The 23503-nt window shown below is 33.6% G+C and overlaps 1 protein-coding gene across 4 annotated transcripts in view; it reads left to right on the top strand.

The window, feature by feature from the left end:
• Window positions 1-23503, top strand: part of LOC132132082 (contactin-associated protein-like 4) — a 103606-nt gene that overhangs the window by 57820 nt on the left and 22283 nt on the right. For 3 of the 4 annotated variants that reach the window (XM_059544320.1, XM_059544321.1, XM_059544319.1), the window contains exons 10-16: window positions 937-1105; window positions 8688-8794; window positions 14082-14201; window positions 15773-15970; window positions 17348-17504; window positions 19053-19180; window positions 19340-19510. In XM_059544320.1, the coding sequence (XP_059400303.1) occupies window positions 937-1105; window positions 8688-8794; window positions 14082-14201; window positions 15773-15970; window positions 17348-17504; window positions 19053-19180; window positions 19340-19510 (1050 nt within the window). Of the gene's footprint in view, window positions 1-936; window positions 1106-8687; window positions 8795-14081; window positions 14202-15772; window positions 15971-17347; window positions 17505-19052; window positions 19185-19339; window positions 19511-23503 lie in introns of all 4 variants that reach the window. The other variant, XM_059544317.1, reaches the window with a different exon arrangement.

Here is a 23503-nt window from a genome sequence, read left to right as displayed (position 1 = left end):
AGCTTTCCAGCGGTTCTGAAGCTCTCTGAGGATTTATTCAGCTTCAGCTCAGTGACTGGAGAGAGAGTTACGCCGTCTATAAATGCACAACAGTTGTAGATTTGCATTGAGCCACAGTAAAACATGCATCATATCATCATACATGAGGTGAGATCTTCCAATAAAAAAATTTAGACATGTAAATACATGTTTTCAAAATGTATACTGTACATATGTGTATTTATATTTACATAATAAATATACACAGAACACACACATATATTTTGCAAAAAAACAACTTTTATTTTGGATGCGATTAATCACGATTAATTGCAATTATTTATTTTTTTTAAATATACACAGAACACACATATATTTAGCAAAAAAAACCTTTTATTTTGGATGCGATTAATCACGATTAATCGCGATAATTTAAAAAAAAAAATTATATACAGAACACGCATATATTTTGCAAAAAAAACTTATTTGGGATGCGATTAATCACGATTAATCGCAATTAATTTTTTTTCCCCAAATTTACAAAGAACAGACATATATTTTTGGAAAAAAAAAACTTTTATTTTGGATGCGATTAATCACGATTAATCGCGATTTATTTTTTATTTTATTTTTTATATACACAGAACACATATATATATTTTGCACAAAAATACGTTTATTTTGGATGCGATTAATCACGATTAATCGCGATTAAAATGTTTTTAAAAAAATATACACAGAACACACATATACATTTTGCAATCGCGATTAATCGTTTGACAGCACAAAAAAAATAATTCAAGTATTTTGGAGCTTTAGTAAAGCGATACTTCCGTAATACAGGTAAACCGTGCAATCCTAGTTTAATAATGATATTAAAATAACACAGGCATTGCTTAAACATGTTATTTTGTGTGTATTTGTTCAAATGCATCCTGACGACTCTTTTGTTCTTAGGATGTCCGGACGCAGAACACAGCAGCTGCAGAAACCCGTTCAGTGTTTTCCAAGGATGCATGCGTATCATCCGGACGGACGGTGCTTTAGTGGATCTCATCCGAGTGCAGCAGATGTTGTTTGGGAATTTTAGTGATCTGCAGATGGACATGTGTGGGATCGTCGACAGGTAAGCAATTACACTTTTATGTGAACTCACAAAACACTCTGCTTTCCATTTTCTTCCTTGCTGAATATATGCGTTCAACTTGATTGCCTAAATACAGAGATTAATTAGCCTGAGAAATGACGCTGAAAACTTATTCGCTAAAAGACGCAGACAATGAGCCTCGGGGAGAAACTGCCTTCATTTAAATATTTATCCATCTGATCAATCGCAATGAATCAATTTCTGCTTCGTTATAAATGCAACTTTTGTTCACAGTTTAGTTCAAACAGACAAACAGCTTGGGCAGCTTTTTCAGTTTGGGGTTTCTAGAGTTTCTGTTTATTTGTTTATTTAAATGTTTTTTTTGCATCACCGTTTATGACATGAATGATAACTCAGATTGTGCAGCTTGTTAAGGAGAGTTTTTTAATTAATTTCTTTTAATTAAATTTTTTTTAATTTTTGTAATCAAATTTGAGGTATTATTTTTTTCTTAATTTAAAAATATAAAAAATTATCAGAATTAAAAATACTAAGTCAATTTAAAAAAATAATGTGTAATTTCTGTAGCACTAACAATACTTATTGTTGAACAATATACTGTATCTATATCATCAGCCAACACTGTAGATTTTTTTAAGTAGTATTATGTGTTAAATAAAAATAAAAAAGTTAATGAGCATGAACAATTAAATATTTAGTTTCTAATATTTGATATTTAATTATGCATGCTCCTTTCTCATATTTTTACACTTAAATCACCTTTGTTATCATTAAAAGCTCATTGTGAAAAAGTTATTTTTTAAATCTTTAATAATTTATTTACACAGATAAATGTAATTATTTTAACAATATAAAATTTTAATTATTTTAACATGTAAACAAATGTTTGTTTTACAATTAAATTACATTTTAAAAATAAATTTTAAGTGCATGCACAATGGAAATGGAAAGTGCTTTACATAAAACATAAAAAAAATAAAAAATAACTATAATGGAAATAATTTGATAAGGGAATAAAAGAATAATACACACATACTTTGGTAAAATGCAAAAATTGTTTAGAAATTTCTATATTAATTTGACACAGCTTGTACTGTTTGTAACTGAGATTAATTTACTAAAATGCTTATTTTATGGAATATAATTGTTTATTTTCATTTGGCAAGGCTGTCTGTAGATTTTGGCGTTATGTTGTGCTTCTGATCTGCCAAGTAAACAACCAGTGCCAATAATCTCAAAATTGCCAAATATTGGCCCGCTGTAATTAGTGTACAGTATGTTTACTGTACACACATTATGCAATCTTTCTAGACTGCCAAAGATGAGAAATTCTTACCCAAAACTGGATTAAAATTGCAAAATGGCCGTATTCACTGGCTGCCCTGACTCGTTTATCATTGCACACTGTTTGTCATGCTGTTTGAATGAAATTCATCGTGAACGTGTTCTCTGTGCTGTTGACCTGTGTGTGTCATGTCAGGGAATGTTTGCTTCATTTAGCTTGATGCAGAAATGGATTCCTTTGGCTTTGACACTGCAGCAAATCTCCTGAAGACGAGGCTCTTTACGTGACAGTGCAATTCCTTTCTTCTGTGTTTGACGCTAAATGCACCGCTGGAACCGAGCTATTGAACGTGAAGGAGAACCCGCGGCATGCACACTTACTTCTCAAGTCAATATTGTCTTCTCTGACTCTCGATGCAGATGTAGATGTGTTGTCTCTGAAAGTCTCTGGGTTCTGGGTCCCGCTCTCGTCTGTCACTTTTGTTCATCACACTGAAGACTTCTGGGATTGCGGTTTATTTGTTTGTTTAAACGACTCATTGTTTTTTTGTGTGTGTGCGTTGTTTGAGTAAGTGATCATTCTGCATCATTTGTGGCATGAACAATAACCCATATAGACCGCTATATTTTAGTTTTTTTTATTTCTATTTTTTTAATGTTTTGAAAAATATTTTAATATTATTTTTAATTAAAAACGTTTATATAAATAAAAATAATTATGTAATATATGTATAATAAATTCAACAAATGTAAACATTTAATGAAATGTGTTACTTGCCATTTGGACAATTGTTTTATTCCTAGTTTTTATTCATTTTTATTTTGGTAAACTAAATTAAAATGAGAAATATTAAGACTATCTGATATATATATATATATATATATATATATATATATATATAATTTGGCAATGTCTATGAATACTTAACACACTGATCTCATTGCATTCTGTTGTACATTTTATTTCAGAAACTAGTATATACTGCAGTTTTCTGTATGGATCTGACCAGAGGAAGTTGTTTTGTTATGCAATGACACGGGAGGAGTGTTGTGTGATGTAGTGCTCACTTTGACTAAAGCGCTGAGTCAGTGTTATTGTAAAGGTGAATAATGGACAGAATAAAGAGGAGTTTCTGCGTTGTCTACACTTTTTCACCAAATCTGGACTCACACTCCTCCTCAATTTACTGAAATACAGCTGCTGTGTGGAGGATCGTTATATCAGTCCCGCCCATCACTTTAAAGAGCCAGTCAGAGTATTGAAGTGAGGGTTTTCCAACAGAAGCATATGAAGCCTGTTTTTATTCTGTCACTTTAAATAGTGCATAGCGACACAAGGAAACAAAACAAAGAGGTAATGAGTGTGAAGTGCTGCTGTTTATCATGCACACCGTTGCGTTGCATCCATTCAAATCCTCTCACTGCAGTAAAAGAGCCTCATGCCCACAGATCCTGTGTTTTGTGTTAATGCAAAACTGTCTCGTTGTTTCAGCAAATACAGCGCTGCATGGGTTTCACTCATCATCCACCTGTCCTGCACTAATTCTCATTTTGCATTGAAAGAAATGACCTGCATCAAATTTTTGGGGTCATTACCCATTTGTTGAGACCTACTTGTACTGTAAATCATCATAATTTATTATATTGTGTACTTGTCCTAATGAATATCTACTGTATATCTTGCCATTAGGAATAGTAAGAGCTTGGACTGAAAACACTGCAGCCTAAACACATTTAGGAACTATCATAGTTATAATGATAATAATATAGACTTGCCCATTATTTAGCCTGAATCTAATGCTGTTTTCTTCTCTAGCTGTTTAGAAAGTCACATCATTGGTCGAGTCGAGTCGGGTTATTGCTGATCGAGATGCTCTGTGGTTTGAAAGAGCTACAGGTGTGAATTCTCTCAACAGTTTAGTTTGAGCTTTGACAGATGCTGAATGCGGCAAAGCAGTGCTGCGTCATGAGAATTTACTGTTAATTAAGTCTTTGTCATTCTTTTCATTACAAACATGATTCCTTTGTATGCAAATGCGTCTAGTTCCGTATTCACTAAAGTCAGCAATATTTGCCTGGTGCAATTAACATAGTGCTTTTAGCAGCCACCTAAAGCAAGAATTAGAATTTCATTTGATGTTTTATGCACTTTGAATTGATCATGGCAGCACTAATTCATGAAACAATGATCGAAAGATGTTGAAAAGCATTAAAGCAAGCTGTATATCCACACATTGCAGTTTAAGGAGCTGATAAGGTGTCTGGGTCACTGCTGCGTGCTGTACAGTCACAGTAAAATATGTTCAGAACTGATTCACAAGATGGGAAATTATTTGGGGTTTGTTTGTTTCATTAGCTGATTTGCAGATTTAGAATTGATGGTACTATCGACTTCAGCTTTAAAGTTATGATTCACTGAAAAATGAACATTTGCTGAAAATGTACTCGCCCTCAGTTCATCCAAGATGTAGGTGAGTTTGTTTTTTCATCATATTTGGAGAAATATAGCACTGCATCAGTGTCTCATCAATGGATGCTTTGCAGTGAATGGGTGCCGTCATAATGAGAGTCTAAACAGCTGATAAAAACATCACAATAATACACAAGTGATCCACACCACTCCAAACCATTGCTTCCAGCAAAAATATGTGTCTGTAATCCATAATAACACTCCCACCAATGAAAAAGTGGTCTGGTCTGAATCAGGAGAGAAATCAGCACAGACCAAGCACCGTTTAAAAGCTATAAACAAATATGTGGCTGTATTTTGATTTGAGAGACAACAGGAGATGGACTTTTACACTGGAGGAAGCATTTGAAGTGATGCTAAAACATCTTAATGATGAATTTGTTTCAGCTTTTGGCTTTACCAGATATTCACTGATGGACTGGAGTGCTGTGGATTATTGTGATGTTTTTATCAGACTCTCATTCTGACGGCACCCAAGTGATACAATGCTTCATTTCACCAAATCTGATCATAATCAGCAAGTTTACATTTTTAGGTAAACTATTCCTTAAAAATATCACACTGTCGATGTTGAGGAGTTGTTTTCTGCTGATGAGGTCAGCTGAAGGTTGCATTATTGGCCTGGCTTCTGTCCGTCCTAATTTCCTCTGCTTGACCCTTGACCCCCAGGTTGGAGCTGCGAGTCTGAAGAAACACATCAAGGGGTGGAGTTGGAGTTGTTTTCTCTGCACCTGCTGCACTTGTCTTTCAGGAGGTGACTTCAGCTCTGCGGGCCGCCGTTGGTTGTCACCTCTCTGTGATTAGGGTCGCGACGCGTGACCTTTGGATGCCTTTGTGGAGGTTTGAGAATTGGTGAAGGGATGGGAAGGGCAGCGTAGGGCTCGTGTGTTTCGACGCCGTCAAGCTGCTGCTCAGAGCTCGCTGTCCTCACACACATTCTGCTTGAAAAGATTTATTTTCTGTTCTGTCCTGCAGCAGAGGCGGTTTTCTGTCTGAAGGAGTTTTTATGTTTGATTTTATTGTTCACGAGGCAAGCGCAGCATTGAAATTCATCTGATTTTCTTCACCACAAAACATGCTGACTCCTTTCAAACTATGCTTCCTGCATCATTTTAGTCTGTTTTTGCTATTTTAAGACTTTTTTAGAAGTCTTGTCATTTCGGGAAATAGTTAAATTCTGTTTTTTGAAAAATTACATTTATAGAATGTTTGTGATTCAAAATGTAACTTGACAGTGATGATGTCACAGTACCCATTTGAATTCAGTTTGGACTTGTTTCGTGCATGTTTTTGTATTCTGCATGAGAAAACCAATCACAGTTCAGTATGCAAATTACTGGATTGTGATTGGTGTTCTCTCTCGCAGAACGCAGACTTCTTGAGTTAAACTGATTACCTTTAAGTGTCTAACTAAACTACTAGTTCTGTTTTGTCTGGTTGAGACAGAATTAGGTTTTCCAGTGAAATCGTGCTCCTGTTTCTCATATTTCCATGCTGTCTCCAGTTTCACATGCTTGTGGAATATCATATTCCCAGATGTCAACCCATATTCATTAGCCGATGCCTCTTTTCTTAAAAAAACATCTGTCCGAGTTTTTTTAAAGTCATCATGGATCGAAATTTGACCCTGTTTACTTTTTTTTTTCAGACATATTGCTGTTCTTATTGGGAAAGATTCATCACTGCACTTTAATCTAAAAATAATTTTGTCTTCATAATCTTTCATGAAAATTTAATAGCTTGCTCTAACACATTTTGTTTGTGTACTTGTTTCTCTCCTAAGCATCATAGAGAAGTAGTAAAATGCTCATGTAAAATGTTTTGCACTGCACAAAACCTTGACAAACATTACACTACCATTCAGAAAGAAATGAATACTCTTATTCAGTGAGGATGCATTGAATTGATCAAAAGTGTCAGTAAAGACATGTACTGTATAATGTTAACAGTCAATTTCTGTTTCAAATAAATAATGTGTAGCAAGGTTTCACCAAAAAAAAAAGACATTGTTTTCAACACTGGTACTAAAAGAGCAAAAGAGACAAAAAAAACACATACGAGTGCATTCATAGACCTTTACTTCTTTTGTTTATGATTGGTTTATATTCATCTTAGATTGTGTAGAGTAAACACAACTGTTTGGCATGTCGTGCTTGGGTTTATTCTTTCTGCGTGTCTCGCTCTGTCTCTGTGTGTGTCGGTCTGATCATTACTCACGGTGACAGATTACAGGAGAACAGAGGAGTCCGGCTGTGAAGCGGAGCCAACAAAGAGACGCGGCTCTCAACATGCTGTCAGCGTACATGAACCAAAAAGTGTGGTTTCATTTTTTTCCCAATGGTTTGAAGTGTCGTTTTCAACGGAATGAAAGACACACTCGATCCTGTTCTGATTATAAAGCTACAAAGCGTGAAACCGGAGCAGAAAGTGTATCTATCCTGACCACAGAAAGCACAAAGAGCATTTGAACAGATCCTCTTAGACCATCATTGTGGCCACAAATGGAAATCTGGTGAAAGATGTCAACTGTAAAGTGAGTGCTGGTAACACAAGCATGCAAATCCTCCCGTGAGAGTCGGGAGAGGCTGGGAATTGTTTTTCGGCTCAGGCAAGGACATTGTGAGATGACTAGAAAGGATTCAGTTTACAAAGAGAAATTGGAAGGTGTTTCGTGGTCAAAACGGCTGCTTTGAATCCCTCGGTTAACCTTGCTTTGCTCTCGGCAAAACTTTATAGCTTCTAAATCAAGGCATTGTGGCATAAATTATTATTAGTGGTGTTTGCTAAGTCAATCTTGAGGTTAATGGTGTGATGAAACCTCTAACACAAAGTATTAAATTTCAGCGTGTGTGTCGTCCTGCGGCGTTTGTGTAGGAATGAGTCCCTAAATCAGGTGTTGTTATTTCACTAACTATTATTTCAGATGTGTTAGTCGAGGGTTTTTGCACCAAAAACATATGTTAGATTTTGTAAACCGTGCAGAATCTGCAAAATGCTAATAATTACTGCATAGCTTAATAGTTTAATTAATGGCTTTTCAGGGCAGTGCTAAATAAAAAAGCAACATGCAATTTTTATGATCCCTCGTTTTTATTATTATTAATAGTTTGCAGGTTCTGTGAAGTGTGTGTGAACTAATGACTAAGTGAAAATGTTCTCCCTCTGAATTAAACAGGCGTTTTATGCCTTTATATTTTAGACCTTACAGTGGCAAACAGTTACATGTAGAAATACATCAGTCAATAAAATAAATCACTTTTTTTAGTTAACAGTTACCATTAGTTTGCAAACCAATTGCATTGATTGCAGTGTTTTGATCTAATTCTATGCTTATTTTGTGACATTTTTGTTATCTTCTAATTCTGAAGTGATGGTTTGTGTGAAAATCAGACCCAGATTTAAGTCATTGTTTGATTAATTCATATTTAATATTGATTTGCATGCTTCAAAACACAATGATGGTCATTTCTTCAAATAATGTCCTCTTAGTCTAATGTGTCCTGTTGCACATTATTTGACTTTGACTTTTTATCTCACAATCTAAAAATAAAAGTCTGAATTGTTAGCTATAAACTCAAAATTAAGGTCAGTTAAGCTTGTGATTTACATGCGACTGTCATACTGTCAGAATTCCTCCTATATGTCACTAAAAGTGCACCGTTAAAAGTCACTGTTTCCCGCTTCAGGATCAGATAAAGCCTACAGCGAGGTTTTCAAACGGTCTACAAAGGCTGCATGTGTAATGCCGAATGATTGCACTTCTCTGTATCTGATTGTCCTTGAGATCAAACATCAGATATGATTTTCCATGTCCTGGTTTTATTTATTTATTTATTTTTTCACCAGATGCTCCCCGAATCGCTGTGAACACGGAGGGAGATGCTCACAGTCGTGGAGCACATTTCACTGTAACTGTTCTGCCACGGGCTACAGCGGAGCGACCTGCCATAGCTGTAAGAACGCTTCAGAAATACAGACTACTTCCTGCACACACTTCAAACACTTCCTGTGCACTGATTCCTTCCACACTCAGAGTCAGGGACGGATCAGGAGTCAAAAGATCATAATTTAGGAGCAATAATTTAGGAGCAACAAGTAAACAAGCACAACTTTTGATTTTAATAATGCATTAGTAAATGTTGGAATTAACGTTTTTATTAACATTTAATAAATGCTATAGAAGTGTTGATCATACTTAGTTCTAAAGTAGTTAATTAATGTTAACTAATTAACCTTATTGTAAAGTGTTACCCTCATTAGACTAACAGGACAGTATTTGATGTTAGAAATAACAAGGAGCAAATTTCGAAATATTCTTTTCAATGTTAAAACTCCTCAGTTTTCTCAGTAAGCCTAGACATTGATGAGCCTTTTTAAAAACATTATCTGAATGCTTATCAAATGATAATTGGGAGTCAATCTCTGTACCTAAGTATTTAAAAGATCCCATCTATTCAACATCTCTCCATTAACTAACAAAAGTTCACAGAGTGCTCATATGTTGTATGTTGCCCCATAACACATTTCTTTAGTTTCACTAATGTTAAGCTGCAGATAACTCTCCTCTGTTAAAATGTAATAAAATTAACAAAACAGAGGTAAGTATCTAATGACTGAATATCCTTTACACATCCCACCAGTGCCATATCATCTGCATATTTTATAAGCGTCAAATTGTAAAGTATCACGGATCGTTTTATTTATATAAATAGAAAATAGAATTGGTGATAAAGCGTACCCTTGAGGAACGCCAGTGTTTAAAATCACGTTCTCTGACTTTTTCCCATTTACTAATACATGCAAAAAAACTATTAATGCATTAGGGTTTGGTGTACCTCTCCAACCTCCTTAAAATAATGATTGTGTTAACAGTATTAAAAGCGGAGGAACAATCCATAAATAAAATCCTAACCCACAATCTGCCGCATCCAAGTAATTTCCAACGTTATCCATCAGAGGGAAGATGACATTTTCAACTCCACGCCCAACTCTGTAAGCAAACTGCAAGGCATCCAATTTCCCAATCATTGCTTGAAAGAGTTGCTGACAAACCACTCTCTCCATTCACTTACAAAGCACAGATGTTAAAGCCACTGGTCTGTAGTATATAAGGTCCTTAGCATGTGCCTTTTTTGGCAGTGGAAAAATGCTACTCTCTTTCCATGCCTGAGGTACAACATTACATTACATTTACATTTAGCAGACGCTTTTATCCAAAGCGACTTACAAATGAGGACAATGGACGCAATCAAAATCAACAAAAGAGCAATAATATGCAGGTGTTAAAACAAGTCTCAGTTAACTTAATGCAGTACATGTAACGTTTTTTTAAATCACATAATAATAATAATAATAATAATAAAACATTACAATCAAACATTCCCTCAGCACCTTATCCTTTAATTTAAAATAAAATGTATGCATTTAGCAGACGCATTTATCCAAATTGCATTCAGGCTAACGGTTTTTACCTAGCATGTGTTCCCTGGGATTCGAACACCCAACCTTGCGCTTGCTAACGCAATGCTCTACCACTTAAGCTACAGGAACTTAAGCTTTATTCTATCAGGCCCTGTTGTCTTTTTTGGGTTTAACTCGTAATTAAACCTTTTCCACAGTCTTTTCCTCTGTTATTATAGGGGGAAATACTGGATGCCCTAAGGGAGTCCATTTCTCATCAGAATTTTGTATTAAAACGAGCATAAAACTGATGAAATTCAGTAGCAAAACAGGTAGAATCAGAACACCTCCCCATCATACTATATACTTATCCCAGAACATCAAAGAAAATTGAATTCCAAATGATATGAGGCCTGTAAGGAAACAATATAAAACATGACGCAAGGTCAGGCGCTCATTAGCGGCAGTTTTACACGCTTATGGATTTACAGTCCTCGGTGACGTGAAAGGCCCATTTTTAGTGCTGTAAAAAAGTGTGGAACAGATTTGGGCTGAAAAGAAGCACTCATCGCTCAAATGTTTAATAGTGGCAGCATTTAAGACATTCACACTTGAGCTGTTTTAAAGGGTGAGCATTATTGAGAGGGACTTTATAGAGCGGCCACATAATTAGATCTCACATAAAGCTGCTGTCAGTCAGAGGAGCGTTTGAGGTTTAAAAATGAAAGGATAGTTTTACAACTGTACAGTATAGAGTAATATATCTGCACTTTCACTGATTTTTATATATTTGTTATGGATATTATGGGTTTAGATGTTCACCAAATTGAGACTGAATTGAATGTAATGGTGCTCAGACATAAATATAGATCTATAGATATAAAATGTATTTATTTATTTATTATGCTTTCAGGGTAAATAATTAACCAAAACTGCTGTTTAAAAATATATTTATACAAATTGCAATATATATATTTATTTTAATAATGTAATTACATATTACAATTTCAAATATAATATGTTTATGTTATGTTATGTTTAAATCTGTACTAGACTGGAATAATTTGCCTATAGATATTAGATCCATTACTTCTTTTCAGTTGTTTAAACAATCTCTATTATCTTATTTTAAAGTAGATTGCACATGCTATCATTGAAACTGTCGTTGTTGTTATGTGTACTGTTGTTTTTTTGTTTTTTTTGGTGGTGTTTTATTGTTTGCCTGTTTGTTGATGTTTTGTTAATTGTAATCTTGTTGCTTTTTAAGTTGTAATTGTGTTTCATTGTAAGGACCCCCTCGAAAACGAGATGTACATCTCAAGGGGTTAATCCTAATAAATTCTAATAATATATTTTGTAATTTTTATATGTAATACATATACAAGATTATACACTTATATATATTTTATTTTATTAATTAATTTATTTTTTTATTTACTATTCTAGGATTGTGATCGGGTTGTTATTAAGCTTTATTAGTTCTCATAATCTTAAATATGTCAATAAAAGTTTCACTCATATGCACTCAAATACAATTTATATCTATATATAAATATATATATATATATATATATATATATATATATATATATATATATATATATATATATATATATATATATATATATATATATATACAATTTAATAGCAATCAGGGCTTGCAATCAGGTTGTTATGAAGCTTTATTAGTTCACTTAATCTCAAACCTGTCCATAAAAATCATTCTCTTCTATCTCATGTGTGTGAAATATGAAACAGATTGCACATAGATTGTACTTATTTTCCTTGAAAGTGAAATGTAAAGTAATCCATATCCTCGCTAAGTACATTAATAGATAGTTAACTTCCCCTTTATGTGTTGCATCATGAATTCAGAGCTACTAAATAGATGCAGATGGTCATAATTAAAGCTGCTTCGTTTGCCTGAGCACATGCAATATTGATGGCAGCACACTTCAGATGAAACAGTGCCTTCATTTTATTAAACTCTAATAGACTGGGAGGTTTAATTTTACAAATATGCCATGCAAAATTAAGTGGACATTATATGATTCTCATAATTGAGATTTGAATGCAATGCTTGCATGATATTACAAAATATATTGTGTTAAAATGTCTGAAAATGAATGTGAGCCACAAAGAGAAAAAAGTTGCAGTAAATTCAAACTCCAGTTTAACACAATTAGAACATATAATGTGATCAGTGGCATAATGAAGTGAGTTAAAATACCTTGTCAACATCCTGCCTTCACAGTCGCTTCACATTAATTACATTTCTGTTAAAAGTTCAAAACAGCACTTTTCATTTAGTTGATCTTATACTAAAAGAACTAAAACAGAAAGGGAAATAAAGATGAATAAAAAACGGTATAGACCGATGAAAAATGAACAACAATGACATAAATATGCACAAAAAAACTTAAAATATATATGGATTAATGTTAATACAATAATATATGCATACTAAATATTTTAGTGTAATAAAATTGTAAATAGTGCAGTTTTTCCTCTGTACTGTTGTTTTGTCATATACAGTAAATTACTTGTTTATTGTAAATGTGTGCATTAATATTTTAGTTTTGATGCTATTATCCTTATTATTTTGTGCCAGATAAATACTGCTCTTTTAAAGTTAATTATGTAATCAAGTAATTACATGATTCAATGCAAGTCAATACAGGCAAACCATTGTTTTCATGCACTTTTTCTGATAAATGTTTACATTTTATGTGTCCACAACTAAACCATTTCTGATTACTTGAAAGAAAACATCCTTAGTACCCTTTTGCTTATTTATTTTTGTTTACTTGATTGCATTTCATCTATTTGCGTCTTTAAATTTAGATTACATTGCATATATTTTTAAAGGCTGTTTTTTCAAAATGAGTTTTTTCTCCACTTCAGCAGCACTAATATACACCAAAACTTAGAGTTTTATTAATATCTATATTCTGAAGGTTTTTACTGTGGGGTTTGTTTATATATCATTCACCTGTTTTTATTTTTGCACTTCATCGATTTGTGTCTTTAGATTTCAATTACTAAATGCTGTTTTCTCAAAATGAGTTTTTTCTCCACTTTAGCAGCATTTATATACACCAAAACTTACAGTTTTATTAATATCTATATTCTGAAGGTTTTTACTGTGGGGTTTGTTTATATATCATTCACCTGTTTTTATTTTTGCACTTCATCGATTTGTGTCTTTAGATTTCAATTACTAAATGCTGTTTTCTCAAAATGAGTTTTTTCTCCACTTTAGCAGCATTTATATACACCAAAACTTACAGTTTTATTAATATCTATATTCTGAAGGTTTTTACTGTGGGGTTTGTTTATATATCATTCACCTGTTTTTATTTTTGCACTTCATCGATTTGTGTCTTTAGATTTCAATTACTAAATGTTGTTTTTTCTAAATGAGTTTTTTCTCCACTTTAGCAGAATTTATATACACCAAAACTTACAGTTTTATTCATATCTGCATTCTGAAGGTTTTTGTAGAAGGGTTTGTTAATATATCACACACCTGATAAATATTTAACATTTTCATCCTTAAAATATGTTGAAAATGTTGTTGGCGGTATTCGAAGTACCTCAAGTACTGCAATCAAAACCATCTGACCATCCATACAACACGTAAAACATTTTACAGGGTGTGAAAACAAAAAGTTATGTTTTTACAAGAGCTGCATTTTCACACATCTCAGCTTTATGCTTAGACAGAAAGTGTACATGCACACTCGTTTATGTATGTTACCGATATTATTCACAGTGTTGAACGTAAACAGCTTCACCTCAGTATCTCTCCACACTAACCTACTGCTTCTGTGTTTACAGCCATTTATGAAGCATCGTGTGAAGCATACAAACACAAAGGAAACACATCTGGCTTTTACTACATTGACGTGGATGGAAGCGGCCCCATCAAACCTCAACTAATCTACTGCAACATTTCAGGTGAATCTCACGCAGTGAATCCGAAGTGATTAAATTCTTTTAAACACTCTGTAATTGGGACTTTAATCCACAGCTTTTGATCCTTCATGCATCGTGTCACACCCCGCGGAGGAAGTCAGCTGTGACACTCGCGGAAAAAACACACTTTAGAAGAAGCAGACAGATCAACCTTTGAGCCTTTCTGTGCGACGTTCACTCATACAAAAAAGTTTTATAAGGCTTTTACAGTCTGATGCCACAGAAGAGGCTTGTATGGCTCTTTTAGAAAAGCATCACGTCACCGTTGATAGATCCTTACTTCTCCTTTGTTAAAGTCAATGTGAAATCCAAATTGGCTTCCTTAATATACATTGCAAGTCTTACTTTGCATTGATTCACCAGTGCAGTTATATGCAAAAGAATAAGTATTTACTTAAGTTTCTTCATAACCATTTCTAAAATTGACTTTCCTTTTCTTCATCCAGTCAATTCTCCATGGTAACATATAAGTATTTTCTCATTTAGCATCCTATTTCACATCCGTGTTGTTTTAATATTATTAATATTTTTTATTAGATTTATTTTAAAGTCGTTTGTATTTTAGTTAACATGGTGTAAATGTTCATCTTACATTTATTAGTATATAGTATAATAAATATAGTATTTTTTTTTACTCTTTTGAATTAGTAGAATTTTTATATTTTCAGTTTTAGTGATATTGTCATATGTTTGTCTTTTTTATGATTAGTATATTCTGTTACATGCAATGTTATAGTATTTATCAATATTTCAGATATTTTTGTATTTATATATTTTTTGTTTTCATAATAATTTAAGTCCAAATTGTTGTAACATTAAATATATATTTAATAATAGTGTGCAATATTATACCAATACCAATATAATTTTTATTGGTATAAACTGTTTTTCTAATATTTTTAATTCGTTTTTATTTTTTATAATTTCAGTTATAATTCTAGTTTAAGTAAGTATTATTGCTGCATGTTTTTGTCATTTTTAGAAATACATACTTTTGTATACAGTATTATTGTATTACAGTATTAATATTTTGAATTAGTTTTTATTTTTATATTTTCAGTTTTTCAACCCCAAATTTTTTTTTGGTGGGGTAAATTTTTTTTATATAATTTATAATTTTAGTTTTATTTTAGTTTTAGGTTTTATATATATATATATATATATACCAGTGTGTGTGTGTACATTTATAGATTTATGCATTTTCTGATATGACACTGTATCAGTAAAACGTGTTAAAAATGTAATTTCATGATTTTAACATATTAAACCATTATAAAGAACATAAAATAAAACAGCAATAGTCTCTAAAGCAACTCAAGAACCCAGTTCAGCCCAAAATAGCTCTTTATAAACAATCTTCAAGCCCAAGAGCCTGTGTTTATGATTGTTTAGTATATATATATATGCTTTAGGTTTTTTGATGAACATCCTGTGACCTTTTAACTCTCATGTAACTGTTGCACAACCTGAAATCAACAGAGCTCTGAGCTAAAACATCGTGCATGTGTATCTTTTTAGCCTTTTCAACAGTCCAATCCCTATTTTCCCTGCAGATAAAGCATGGATGGTGATCCAACATAATAACACGGAGCTTACCAAATTAAAAGTGTCCTCTGGAATAAATCAGCATTTAGCCCACTTTAACTATTCCGCCGACGTGGAGCAGATCCAGGCGATTATTACCCAGGCGGAGTACTGCGAGCAGGAGCTCTCCTACCACTGCAAAAACTCACGACTCTTGAACACACCAGGTAAGCCCTTTTTATTAGGAATATTGATCGCCCCCTCCCTATGAAAGGTCAGGCTTATTAAAACCTCGCTCCATCTGCAGAAACATGACGCTTACGCAAACGACTCAAACTGATTGTTATGCTCTTGGTTACGAACAGCTCAGTTATTTTTTTCTGCATTAAATTAATTGAAAGTCACCTTTAGGGTAGATTATTCATGTGCATATGCACCTTTGAAGAGCTCTTATCATGTTTGTTTGTGTGGGTTTGTCATGGGCGGTTTGGTTCGGTGTCTAACGCAGGGTGATAACGGTTCTCTAGTCTCTCAAATAAACATGAAACATCCACACAAATGGTAATTACGCCCATTAGTTTTCACATTATCAGAGTTCTTGATGAGTTGGGGAGAACACGGTGTCGGGCGTAAACAAGAAATGTTGGAAATGTCAGATAAACAGTGATGAAAATAGCATGCTCATCTCGATTAAACCTGGACAGATGCATGCGAGACTCACGAGATCTCTTTAACATCTAAATGCTTTCTCTCAAACATCAATGGGATTAAAAGAGCAAACAGATATTTTCTGCTTCTCAAGTGTTTCTCATAAGAAGAGGATCTCAATCAACTCATGCATCATCTAAAAATGACTCAAATTGTGCTCATGTTTGCCAAGATCCCAAAGTCTGCTACCAGAACTCAGAGCTGTCAAACATTTCCCAACAAATTCAATGTTAGTCATGTTTCTCAGATGATTCTCAAGAGAAAAAGACAAACAGTAAAATCTCACACATCTGAAAAATGTCTCAAATTTCTGCAAGAGTCTTCAGCCAAAATTCTGAGATCTTAAAATTAACTCCAACATTTCTTTTGAGGAACTTGAGTAGAAACATTTGATTTCCCACTTCTCAGATGTTTCTCATGAGAAAAGGACCTCGGCAATCTCTCACAACGTCTCGAAATGACTCAAATTGTACTTTTCGGTTTTGCCAGGTTCCCAAAATCTGCAACCGAAACTGAGAGATCTCAATATGAACTCAAACATTTTTCATCAAATTCAGGGTCAAATGATCTGAAAAATTGATTCAGATTTTTTTTCTTTTTCTTTAGCAAAACTGTAGATGATGGTTCAAGATCCAAGGGGCATGGTTGGATCCAGATCTGACTCCTCCCACCTTACATATACCTAAACCTACCCATCTCCACCCCCTAAATACTGATACTGATACTGTAGTAGGAACATCTGAGACGAAATTGGCTACTGAAAAATTACAGCAAACTCTAAGCAGAGACATTTAATCTGGGTGTGCTTCCTGTCATGCTTTTCAGTGTCTCGTTGTAATTGTGTAGCGTCAGACTTGTGATCGACGCTGTGTGTGTGTGTGTGTGTGTTGTTCCAGACGGCGCTCCGTTCAGCTGGTGGGTGGGCCGGTCGGGCGAGGCACACATGTATTGGGGCGGCGCGGTGCCGGGCAGTCAGCAGTGCGCCTGTGGCCTGCAGGAGAACTGTGTGCATCCCGAACACTTCTGCAACTGTGACGCCGACAGCAAAGAGTGGTGCGTCACACACTCATATTACAACACCAAACCACATCAGAATAAGACAATATGTGTCCATGGAGCACAAAACCAGTCTTAAGTGTCAATTCAAGTGTCAAATTGTGTTTAAATTGAGATTCTGAAAGCTGGATAAATAATATGGTTTGAAAATTATTTGAAAATCTGGAATCTGAGGGAGCAAAAAATTCTAAATATTGAGAAAATCATCTTTAAAGATGTTCAAATGAAGTTCTTAGCAATGCATATTACTGATAAAAAATTAAGTTGTAATATACGGTTAGACTTTTTCAAATTATCTTCATGGAACATGATCTTTACTTAATATCCTAATGATTTTTGGCATAAAAGAAAAATTGATAATTTTGACCCATACAATGTGTGTTTTTTTTTTTTTTTTATTGCTACAAACATACCCCAGAGAATAAAGACTGCTTTTGTGCTCCAGGGACACATATGTTGATTTAAAGAAAATAAAGCCTGCTTTCATGAACATTGAGACGTTTTTGTGCATTGTAGCATTTATGCCCTCTAAATTCATATAACTAATGCATTGAGATGTTTATGTTGTTCAGACAGTATGAATCCGTCTCATTTAAACTTCAGGTACAAAAACAGTATTAGAACGGGTTGATTTGATTCAATTTGAAATCTCTGATTCGACTGTTCATTTGTGTTATAAAATGTTCACAGTTTCAGCAATGCATATATATATATATACACATACAGAAGCTTATTAGTCATAAATAATGAGTTTTTTTGAGATTGTTAAAATGCAGAAAGTTTTCTGTGGTTTAGGTCTAGGGTGATAGAAAACTGTTTTTACAGTATAAAAACCATTACGCCTATGGATAGTGAACCAGACGTGTGTGTGTGTGTGTGTGTGTGTGTGTGTGTGTGTGTGTGTGTGTGTGTGTGTGTGTGTGTGTGTGTGTGTGTGTGTGTGTGTGTGTGTGTGTGTGTGTGAACCTTATAGGTAAATACTGATGAATGAATGAATGAATGAATGAATGAATGAATGATGATGCATTTATATACTTATACATATTTTTTACTTTTTTGCCACAGCAGGTAAAATTTTTGTAATTGTAACAAAAATTGCTGGTGAAATTATCACTCTTTTAAGTAATTGTTTTTAATTATTTATTCTTCATTTATTTATTTATTAAGTTGCAATGTCATCAAAAGACCAAAAATCTAAGGATTTTATTAAGATGCCGTCCTGATGCACTAAACAAATTAGGTTTTACAATTTTGGTTCACTTTTTAACTTTGCTTTTTTTGGAATGCAATGCAAAACAAAAAAAGATGTTTATGCATTATATATTTCATACCTGACCCAGAAGTACTGTTCGAACACTTTTAAACAAAATATAAAAAATGTATATAAATGCCACAATTATGCAATACATAGATTAAGTTTTACAGTTCTGCTTCTCTTTTTACCTTAGTTTTTTTCTGCATTATAGGAAATGGAAATGCGCTTGCAATGCAGAAAAATTAAATAAAGAAATGCATAAATAACAGATGATATGATTTCTTTGGCAGGTCAAATGACTCCGGGCTGCTGTCCCATAAAGAGCATTTGCCGGTGCGAGCTCTGACTTTGGGTGACATCAGCAGATCTGGTTCAGAAGCTGCTTACAGAGTGGGACCCCTGCAGTGTTACGGTGACAGTAAGTACCGCACGATTTTAATATGAGCGCACTTATCACACTGCACTTACTGTCAACCTGTCAAACCCACCGGTGGTATATCAGCTCTGGATTGGCATTTCATGTGCTTAATGAAAATCACAACGCTGTTCTGTGCTCCTATAAATGTTTTTTTTCCAGATAGTTTCTGGAACGCTGCCTACTTCAACAAGGAGACGTCGTACCTGCACTTTCCCACGTTCCACGGGGAGCTGAGCGCAGATATCTCCTTCCTGTTTAAGACCAGCTCTTCATCCGGAGTGTTTCTGGAGAACCTCGGGATCAAAGACTTCATCCGGATCGAACTGAGCTGTAAGTGTGTGTTCAACCTTCCGCTTTATTCCTCTGCAGGTGAATCTCACGAACACCTACCAACACATTTCAGCCCGAAATAGGATTTATTTCTTTTCTTTTTTGAAGAACCATCGAGAAAAAAAATAAAATAAATGTGTGTGTGTGTTTTATTTAAATTATATGAGTATATTACATTTAAATTTAAATAAATTTAAAAAATAATACGTATTTTTATATAATTATAAAAATATATAATAATATATATACAGTATTATAAAAGTAGTTTTATTGTTTAATTTGAATTAAGCAGGAATGTGTACATTCATTAATATTGCAGTATCCGTTGTATAATACAAAAATAATAATAACTGGGTAGTAAAAGTAATATATATATATATATAATATGCATTACAGTAATGAGAATTGGTATAATATAATATAATATAATATACAAATAAATGTATGAAATATAGTATAATTTAAATAGAAAAAAAAAATATATATATATATATTAATCCTCTAACTGTGTTGAATGTGCCGGAACATCTTAAAAATTGTTAGAATGCAAAAATTAAAAAAAATATATATACAGTATATATATATGTGGTCTTCAAAGTATGTTTACTTTTATTTTATTTATATTATTTTTTTTTTATTTTGGGGTGAAATTTGACTCATATATTGAGATGTTTCATAAGATTCACCGCTGTAGAAAAACACTCAAAAGAATCAATATGTGTTTATATAGTGATTGAGTCAAGCATTAAATTGATTAACTGTGTGTGTGTGTGTGTGTGTGTGTGTGTGTGTGTGTGTGTGTGTGTGTGTGTGTGTGTGTGTGTGTGTGTGTGTGTGTGTTTACTCACACGTGAGTTGAGTATGTCAACAATGCCAGTTTTAGTTGATCGTCCAAAGGGAAAAATAATCCAGAGAAGCTGTCTGCTGAAAATATAGACATCACAAAATGGTTTTCTCCAGGGAAATTACCACAGAATAGCTCTTGAACCAATATGTAGAGACGTGCTCTGCTGGTTTGTAGTGAAACCCTCCTCTACATGATCAGTTTAAGACCTCTGGCCATTTTATTAGCAGTGTTTGCTAAGTCAAGCATCACCATTACTGTAACTCATAGTCATCTGAAGCCATAAACCAGAGTATTAATGTTCACTGTGTGTGTTTATGCTCCTTGTAGTCTGTTATACTTCTGTTGCTTAAAAATGGGCTTTTCTGCCTATATCACAGCCTTATTATGTCCACTTCTCACTGTGAAATGGGCTGATGGCTCAATACGGCTGTGTGTATTGAGCTTTAATTTTGGCTGAATATGAAGCTGAATCCAGCTCCTTGATTGTTTTTATATAGCGAGATGCTTTTGTTCATACTGTATATAGTACTGCTATATATTTTTATATTCTATTTTGTTTCAGTAATAGTTTATTTCTTATTTTGTGTATGTGTAACCCCTCTCTCCCGGGTCCTCTCTGACGCTCCGAGTGGGGCTCGAACCCGGGTCTCCGGCATGGGAGGCGGACGCACTAACAAGGAGGCTAAATGGCTACAGCCACTAGCGTCTTTAGCTAGTGCGTCTCTTGAGATCGGGGAGTGAGGTTTACCTGCACAGCACTACTCGCTGGCCTCCGTTACACTCACCCCCCTAAACCTCACTCCCATCCGGGTCACGGCACCAAATGTAACCCCTTTCTCCCGGGTCCTCTCTGACACTCCTCGTTATTATTTCCCTCTGAACATCTCAAATCTGAATCAGCTGCTGTATCTGTCTCACGTCAGCCGCGGTTCATCCTGTGGGGTGGGTCCCCTCCGCCACACGCTGGCTGTCTATTGCACGAGTGTTTAACTGCATGAAAAAGCTGTTAAATTCCTGCCGTAATGGCCTCATGTGATGGATGAGAATAGAGTCTGTGAAGACCTTACAGCGCCCGAGCGCTTGTTCCTTTATAATGACAAATCCTCCGGCTGGAAGAGCTCAATTAACCTCTCATTATATCCTGACGGAGTCGGGCGCCTGGCGAGGCCGTGCATGTAGGACGTGAACTCACAGGAAGTTCCTTTCAAAGCGCCAAAACGAGAACAAACAGTGGCATCTGAGATCTGAGCTGCGACGAGCTGGTGACATGTAGCAGGTTTTTGAATTCATTTTTCATTTTTCTTCATGCAGACGTGGATTGACAATGTCTTTTAAATTCCAGAGGAGCTCCTGAGTTTGAACTGAGGTTGCAAACAGGATACAGAATTTATATTTGAATTTAAATGCAAGGAAGTAGAATTAAAAATGAATTCATATAACTGTAATTTTTAAGTTTAAGAGGATAAACAAGATAAGATAACTTGTTTGATAGATGGATGCATGGATGGATAGATAGATAGATAGATAGATAGATAGATAGATAGATAGATAGATAGATAGATAGATAGATAGATAGATAGATAGATAGATAGATAGATAGATAGAACAGCATTTATTTGAAAAAAGAAATATTTTGTAACATTGTAAATGTCTTTACTGTCACTTTTGATCAATTCAACACGTCTTTGATGAATAAAAGTATTAATTTCTTAAAAAATAAAAATCACACTGACCCCAAACTTTTCAACAGTACTTATTATAATTTTGTATTATTTAATATATATACGATAATAAATGAACCACAAGATCTATAGTATAGTATCACTCCCGTGATTATACTGCCATTTTTAAAGTTTGAGAATATTCAGAGAAAACATCTGTAAATGAGTAAACGAAGGCAGAATATGAGTTTCAGGCTGAACTCTGTGTTTAATGAGTGAGATCAAGCTGATCTGAGGCCAGCTGTGAACGACGAGAAGCACTTCATCAGCGTTTTTCTGTCATTAGAGAAGTGCTTCGTGACAGACGCTGACGATCTTTCATTCAGGAATCCTGCAGATGAAGCGACGGGAGTCTTCAACAGATGTGAAGACTGAGATCTGTGAAGCAGATCTAGGGCGGGGTTTTTTTGGTGCATTAAGAAAAATATTGGAATATGTTTAACAAGAAAACTAGTTCAGCATTTTTTACTTCCGAAATTCACATTTAATCATTTGTGAAATTTTCTAGTAAATAATGTCTGTTCGTCGTGTGTGCAGCTCAGAAATCATCACTATCGTCATGTTTTAGATGGACTTTATTTGTCCCTTTTGTATAAATCTCACAAAGACAAACTGATAAATAAATAATATATAATAAAATAAGATAAATAATAATAATAATGAATGGGAAATGTAGCTTTAAAATATTGTAATTTTTGTTTAACTCAAATACAACAATAGGCAACTTTGTTGAAATATTACAGGGGGGAACATGAATTTTTGCTTACAGTTTTATTTATTTATTTATTATTGTTATTATTTTAGATTTTCTTTATTTGATTGTATTTTTTTATATTAATTGTATATATTCATAAAGTATTTATCAATATTTTTAAAAAAAGCTTTTATTTTTATATTTTTGTTTTCATTGTAAAGTTTATGTACAAATATTTAAGATTTTTTTATTATTTCTATTTTGGATTTTTTTTTCTGTGTAATATTACTATTAATTGTATATTAATATAGTATTTTTCAATATTTTAAATAAGCTTTTATTTTTATATATTTTTAGTTTTCGTTTTTAAAAAATGTATGTACAAATATGTAATATATTTTATTATTTCTATTTTAGACTTTTTCCTGTGTAATATTAATATTAATTGTATATTAATATATGTAGTATTTATCAATATTTTAAATAAGCTTTTATTTGTATATATTTTCAGTTTTCGTTTTTTAAATTTAATGTACAAATATTTAAATGTTTAAAATAGGATTTATATTTCATTATTTAATTTCAGTCTTATTTAAGTAATAATTATAAACGATTATAATACTTACTGATATTTTAGATTAGCCTTTTTATTAGTGTTTTCCGTTTCCACTTTAATTTTAGATTTAATAATTTTATTATGCGCTTTTGTCTAGATTTTAATATTTTCTGCA

This window comes from Carassius carassius, chromosome 49 (genome assembly GCF_963082965.1).
Source record: "Carassius carassius chromosome 49, fCarCar2.1, whole genome shotgun sequence".
Lineage (NCBI taxonomy): Eukaryota > Metazoa > Chordata > Actinopteri > Cypriniformes > Cyprinidae > Carassius > Carassius carassius.
This window is presented reverse-complemented; position numbering and strand designations above follow the sequence as displayed.